Below are 7,674 nucleotides of genomic sequence, written 5' to 3' on the forward strand. Positions count from 1 at the left end.
TAGGGATATCGACATTGTTATTTTCAAAACATTCATTATCATATCTGCATTATTTGAGTTTATAAAAAAAGATAAATAAACAAACAACAGTGAAAAATGCAAACAAAGATAACAAATGTAGCAACAACAAATTGATTATCACGCTGAGCATAAAGGAAAAGGTGTCATCCCGTTAAGTCATGAATCCTAAAGCTCTGAGTAAAGCAATATGATAAATTAAAAATATTACATTTTAACCAAATTAAACATCACGGGTAGATCCAAAGTCTCCTAATTGTTGAGTAGTGCATTTGGAGCACAAGGTTGCACAAAAATCAAGCTTTCAGGTTCATCTTCATCTCTGACAGCTGCTATCTGACTACTGTTAATCCATCCCGCACTGCGAAAGCTATCTTTGATGTCGCAGTTGTGAATCTTTCCTAACCCCAGTTCTTTTCCTTGGATTCGAGCCACACCGCGCTCTCTCCTTTCTTCCGCCAGCCTCCTCTTATCCTCTCTAGTAGGCTTGTATCCAAGGCCGTATTTATTCTTTTTCTCGGTGACTTCTAAAGGATATGTCAATCCTTGCTCGTACTTGCCTAGCCCCTTTCCGTACTCATATCCCTCTTTCAACATGACCTTGGCCGTCATAAGGGAAGTACGCGACAAGTGTGGGTTCATTGGAAAGGGCTCCACATAGGCATTACCTACAATTTCCAAAGATTGGAAGGCTGTCTCGAGGGCTTCCTCTGCTGCTTCAGTATAGCGAGAAGATGAAGGCCCACTCACTAAAATATCTTCCTCCCTTGAAACAGTCACTAATTTGTCACCCATGACATATTTTAACTTTTGGTTCAAGGTTGAAGGTACCACGCTCGCTGAGTGAATCCAAGGACGACCCAACAAGCAGCTGTATGCTGGAAGGATGTCCATCACTTGGAAAGTTATTTGAAAGACACATGGACCTATTTGGATTGGCAATTCTACCTCTCCCATTACTTCTCTTTTACTCCCATCGAAAGCTCTCACTATCATTGCACTTGGTTTCATGTGAATACCTTCACACGGTAGCTTTCCCAATGTTGCTTTCGACATTACATTCAAGGAAGATCCATTGTCGATTAATACACGTGCTATGACATGATCCAAGCATTTTACAGAGACATGGAGGACCTTATTGTGACCCCTCCATTCAGTAGGTATCTCCTCATCGGTAAAAGTGAGGTAATTGTTAGCAGTGATATTGCTAACAATTCCCTCAAAACTGTCCAGAGAAATATTTTGCTCCACATGCGCTCCAGTGAGTATCTTCATTAACAACTTTCTATTAGAGGTTGAATGCATGAGTAGTTCTAAAAGTGAGATTCGAGCAGGCAGGCAATTCAACTGTTCGACCACGTTATACTCGCTTTGTTGTATGAACTTCAAGAACTCGCAAGCCTCCTCATCAGATATTTCTTTCCCATCGTCTTTTCTTAGACCCTCGTCGGTTTGGATGGTCTTCCCTTTCAAGAGTTCCTTAGCCTTTTTGGTATTCACTGATTCACTATTGCCAACTCCATTTTTCACCAAGTTTGGAGGCGTAAAGATTCGACCACTCCTCGTAATTCCACCGATGCCTGATATATTTTTCACCACTAACTCACCACTGATAGGTTGACCACCTACCCGCTGTTCCTCACCCAACACGTATGCACCATATTTCCACGGGACAACTTTCTCACTTTTGTAGGGAAATGGGGAGGGTGCTTGGATAATAATAGATTGCCTTTCTTGAATTGTCGGGGTAGAGGTGGATCCAGTGAAATGAATCACCAATGGCTCTGGCAAAGTCACACCGGGTTCCGCACCATCTTGTGCAAATACTTTTTCCTCCATGTCCACGTGACATACTTGCACAAAGTTTTTGTCTATAAGATTTTGTAGAACATTCTCGAACTCGGTGCATTCATTGATAGAATGTTTAGCACTCGGATGGAATCCACATTTTTCACTCAGGTTATATTCCCCTTTTAACAAACCCAATTTCAATAGTGTCTCAAAAACAAACCGCTTGGAGCTTCGAATTTCACTCACATCCCTCACCAGGCGGTGTTTTTTAACCTCAATGGCATTTGTCGAAGGGTTCCCAAGACCAGAAAGTGGATTAGCCTCAACACTGGGTTTGTCTTCGTGGAACTTTATCCATCCTGAGTTGATTAAAGCTTCCACCTTGTGTTTAAGGGACACACAATTCTCAGTAGAGTGACCAACTCCCCCTCCGTGATAATCACATTTGGCATTTGGATCATAATTCTTGGGGAACGGAGGTTGCACAGGCTTCATCGGACAGATGGCCACCAAACGCTTTTGGAGGAGATAAGGCAACAATTCCGTATATGACATAGGAATAGGAGTGAAATGAACGAAGTTCCTCTCTTGATTCCTCCTTAGATTAGCGTTTTGTCCCGTGTTTCAGTTGAAATTCGAGTTAGGTTCGGTTTTCCAAGCATTATTTAGAGCATGTTGTGGTTGATAAAGATTCGACGGTTGATAAAACCCTTGCTGCCGAGGTCGTGTTTGATGAACAGACACTACATTGGCCACATAAGGAGGTTGGTTCAAGTGTGGTCGATAATTATGTGTAGGAGCCCAACTTTCCCACACAGGCATCACTGAGGCCGCCTGTACTACCGCTTCTTTCTTCTTTCAAGGAATAAAATTGGGTTTCTTAGGAGTTGCAACCGCGAATGGGCCATATGCAATCTTTCCACTTTTTAACCCGATTTCTATTCTTTCCCCTATGATAATGATATCAGCGAAATTGGAAGACACATTCCCCAACACATGCTCATAAAATGGTGATTGCAGCGTGTTTACAAACGTCGACACCATCTCCTTATCAAGTAGAGGTGGCTCAACCTTAGCAGCCAACTTTCTCCACAATTGTGCATATTCCTTGAAGGACTCAGTATCCTTCTTGGCCATGTTTTGCAATTGCAATCTATCTAGCACACTATCTGTGTTGTATTTATATTGTTTCACAAAGGCATCGGCCAAATCCATCCAGGAATGAATTCGAGATGGCTCCAAGTGTGTATACAAATTCAATGCTACCCCAGCCAGACTATCTTGGAAACAATGTATTAGCAATTTTTCATCATAGGCATAAGCAACCATCTTTCTACCATACATTGTCAGATGGCTTTTAGGGCATGTGGTGTCGTGATACTTTTCAAATTCTGGGACCTTAAACTTGTGTGGTATCATCACACCAGGAACTAGGCTTAATCTCGCCACATCACCGAACCCATAGCTTCCACCACCCTCAATGGCACGAATTCTTTCCTCAAGAATTTCAAGTTTACTTTTAGCCCTATCAACAACGGTGGATATTGCTTGGACTATAGCGTGTGGTACAACTTTAGTCGTAGGATCTGCATCGATGAATGTTTTCGGAGGCTGGGGCGCCACAGTCATCCTCGGTCCTGTGAATGTGACTGTCTCATTCATCTCCGCTCCTGTCATGGGTGTCGAAGCTAACATCGACCCTTGAGTACCGTTCGATAGTGTGTTGTTAGCTGCAGGAAAAGAAAAAGAAGTTTGTTCTGCATCTGAATATTCTCCAACTGGAGGAGTGTATCCTGGAGGCAGACCGTACATTGGGAACGGAACTGACGCGCCCAGAGGCATACCATAAGAATGAGCATTCTCCTCGACCCTGGCGGATGAGGCCTCTCCTGAAGCCTTCAGTAACTTCAAAGCCTCCAGGATCTGACCCACTTGATCCTTCAGCTCGTTAATGTCAGCCTTCACATCTTCATGGGCCTCTTCCCAATCTTCCATGCTTCTGTCGTTAGCTCGTGTGCGATAAGGGTGTCGTGGAAATTATGCCGTCGTATTTGATTTTGCTCTATTATTTCGTTAAATGGAATGAATTATGAAAAATGAAAAGAAAGAAAATGAATGCAAAACATTTATTCTAGTCGAAAATTTTAAAGCTGTGAGAGCCTTAAGATAAATATATCATAGAAATTAAAACGAAACTGATACAACCTAACCATTAATAAGTCTTCTACATTCATTAAACGAGAAAAGAAAGAAAACCTATTCCCTAACCCTGACTATCATGCTTTTCATCTCCCTCATCAACTTCTTGCAATGATTAAAGAAGGCTTCAATCTCCCTTGGCGGATTGAAGATCGGTAGTGTAGTCTCTGCTTCAGCTAATAATCATGGGATTTCTTCAATTGCTCCATTCGCCAAGGCAGCCAACTGTGAGAAACATCTCTTCCAATGTTCTATAGTCATTTCCTGCTCAACTGTGTACTCATTCATCCGACTAATCACCCCTCGATGTTCCTTTTCCAATTCAGCTTTATGCCAACGCTCCTCGTCCATCTTCACCTCATAGGTTGACACCACCTCTCTCATCTGTCGTTCAACCTTACTGATTCTCATTTGGGCATTGTGCAACTGTCTTAGTGCTTCGGTTTTCTCTCTCTTAAATTCCTCACACAACTGATCCCTTTGGCGCTTAGATGTTGTTGCTGCATCTCTCTCGGTCCCTTGATTTTAATGCGATGCTTGTTGCGGCCAAATCCTGTTTCACTCTGAAAGCATGATCTCGTTCTTCTCTTTGTTGCCTAAGAATCCCTTCATACGCCTTTACCATTTCCTCATTATCACGCCTCAGATCCACATACTCATGTCGGAGACTTTGAAGCTCGTTAATTAATTTGGCATTTTTTAGTTTCATCTTCTCCATCTCTTCTTTTAGCCCTTTCACCTCCTCAGACTCAGCAAGTTCCAATTGCTCCGGAGTAGGAGAGTCCGATTTGAAGGGTAACTTGATCACATTAACCCTTTCCAGAATCCATTGTCGGTAAGATATCTTCCCGTCTATTACCCATGGCCTTGGGTCTTTTTCTGCGCGTAGAACCTCACCCCAGGCACTCCTAACTCGTCGAATTAGATCTTGAGAAATTCCTTCTTCATAATAAGTCCATATGGCAACCAGAGATTCTGGAGTTAGAGAGCTCTTAATTGGACACCCAAACTGTCGTTGAGCCAAAACAGGATTATAATTCACACAACTTCTGGTGCCTATCATAGGGACGTTAGGGAAATCCCCACAAGAAATGACATGCGACTTGGGCAGCCCAGGGACACACCATCTAATCTTTCCCCCATTCAAACCTGCATAGAATTGGGCCCATTCTTTCGCCCCTCGAATTTCAACGTCACCATGTGGCAATTCCCCAATCTGACATTCAGCATTTACTGTATCCAAGCGGACTCGGGATATAAACCATACATACAATATAGGTACACAACATAACATTTTCTTCCTCTTGAGTGAGTAGCACAAATTCAAACCCCCGTACACATCAGCTAGAACCGCAGTGACTGGGCTTTCTGAATGAATCTTGTAAGTGAAAAACACATCGATGGCTGCTTGATCAACAAAATTCTCCATGTTAGGGAAGAGCACGACTCCATATAGTGTGAGAGCCAACACATCCATGAACGTCTCCCCTATCTCTTTCTCAGCCAAACGACGCAAGTGCCCTTCTAAATATCCTTGGGGGATCCCCTTCGAGTTTCCCTTGGAGGCCATTTTACTCTCTAGCTCAGTAGGGTGTACCTTCAAGATTCCTGCCAAGGTAGAGATAGATGCTCGTTGCTCGGAATATCTATAAGGGACTTTATCTTCCACTGACAAACCCAAAATCTGCTCAAACTCTTCTACTACTGGTGCCAACTGAAAATCCTGGAAGGTGAAACATTTGAGCGGCGGATCATAATATTGGGCCAAAGCGGTGACTGCCGATGCTTGGACTTCCACATTCAACAACCTCAATAAGTTCCCATACCGCTTCTTGAAAGCATTCTTCTGTATAGTCTTCATTTGTTGCACTATTTCCATTAGACCATTCAGATTTCTATCTATAACCCAGATAGGTAACTTCTTCTTCAAGGCATCCGACCCTAAATTCCCTCCGACTTGAAATCCCATGTTAATTTCTTTTGTTTCTTTTTTTTCACAAACTCAATCACAGCCTTAAAATTTCTGACCTAGAATCACAAGAAATGTTATGGCATGGCATGACAAAATACATGTTATGCATGAACAAATAATCAAAATGCATGTATGATGATGCCACGAAAGAATGTACAAACGCATGACTTCATTGCTAATTCAAATAAAGCAAGAAAAATAAGATGAGAATTAAGGTAATGCACATGTCTCCCCTTGTGCCTTATCAAAGGTTCGACGCCTAATGGTCCTAAGGTAAAATACATGCGCTCGCCAGGATGGTTCCCTAATACTTAAGGATCAAGGTCACTAGAGCTATGGCCCACTTCTTGGCATTTCCCACAACAGTTGGTAGACAATAAGATGTGGGAGTACCAACGAAGTAAACAAACTCTAGCTGGGGTTCTCACAATGACCAATTGGGAAGTTCATCCACTGTGGCACTACTACACAATCCCCTCTAACTCTAAGTTACACAGACCCGGGTATAGGGGCCCGCTCATGATATGCACAAAGTGTGTGTGTGTGGAGGGAGAATGATGCATACCATAACCCCCACCTGCAAAACAACTAGAAAATTTCCCAAGCAGATATATAACAAAATATGCAAAACAATTTACACACAATCATTCCAAGAGACAAATATATACAAATTAAAATAGAGACAAGAATATACAAATAAAAATAGAGACAAAAAAAACAAATAAAAGAAAGGGGGAAAAGAAAAAAAAAAAGAAAAAGGTAAAACCACATTTAGTCCGCATATCTAATTAAATGGCTTGACTCTCTAGTTTCCCCAGTGGAGTCGCTAGCTGTCGCAACTCGGAATCGCGACGAGAAAGCGAACCGAAAAAGAAAACGGGTTTAAAAAGATATTGGGAGTCGTCACCACAGTTATTTTTGGAAAACTATGGAAAACCATAAAATAAAGAAAGTCTGCGAAGAACCAAATTTTGGATCCGGGAGTCAGTTACGCGTAGGGAAGGTGTTAGCACCCTACGCGCTCGCCCAAGGGCGATACCTTTAATTAAAAATGCAAAGTTGATGTGGTTTTCAAAATGTTAATTTTCCCCCAAAAGAAATAATAAGACAAAAAAGCTAAAAAGAAACAAAAATATTTTTTTAAATTTTTTGGGCCTGACAAGGATTGATTTTGGTCCTACGTATTCTCATTAAGGATGAGAAATCAGGGTTACGTAGTTCTTTAAAAGATATTTGAAAAACAGTTGAGAAAAAGATTTGATTTTTTAGAGGTGAACCTGACAAGGACTGACCTTGCTTCTACGTATCTCACGGTGGAGAATCAAGGATCACGTAGTTTTTAAAAACGACATTTTTGTTTGAAAATATTGATATTTTTATATTTTTATATTTTGTACTTTTTTGGTGTTTTTGAATTACTTGAAAATATGTGTCATACGACGTGAGCGGTCGGACAAACATTAAAAGAGAAAGAAAATCATTTTTGATATTTTTAAAAATGAGTGTCACACGATGCGGGCAATCGGACAGACACAACAAAACAAAAGAGAACATTTTTTGTTTTTAGATTTTTTTCTATTTTTTTAATTTTTTATAATTTAAAATATTTTCATTTTCTCTTTTTAAAATAAAAATAATAATAAATAAATAAATAACAAAAAAGGATAATAATAAAAATAACAAAATAACAAAAA

At 40.8% G+C, this 7,674-nt stretch overlaps 2 protein-coding genes across 2 annotated transcripts; both read right to left on the bottom strand.

Annotated features, from left to right (window-relative positions):
* Positions 1–270: 270 nt before the first annotated feature.
* Positions 271–2,364, bottom strand: LOC114175124. The gene has a single exon (XM_028059890.1). The coding sequence runs from the start codon at positions 2,362–2,364 to the stop codon at positions 271–273; it is 2,094 nt and encodes a 697-aa protein (XP_027915691.1).
* Positions 2,365–4,495: 2,131 nt separating this feature from the next.
* LOC114175125 lies at positions 4,496–5,977 on the bottom strand. Its single transcript, XM_028059891.1, has one exon. It carries the CDS (start codon positions 5,975–5,977, stop codon positions 4,496–4,498), a length of 1,482 nt encoding a protein of 493 aa, XP_027915692.1.
* Between the last annotated feature and the right edge of the window lie 1,697 nt (positions 5,978–7,674).

The sequence above is a fragment of the Vigna unguiculata genome, chromosome 3, assembly GCF_004118075.2.
Source record: "Vigna unguiculata cultivar IT97K-499-35 chromosome 3, ASM411807v1, whole genome shotgun sequence".
In the NCBI taxonomy this organism is placed as follows: Eukaryota; Viridiplantae; Streptophyta; class Magnoliopsida; order Fabales; family Fabaceae; genus Vigna; species Vigna unguiculata.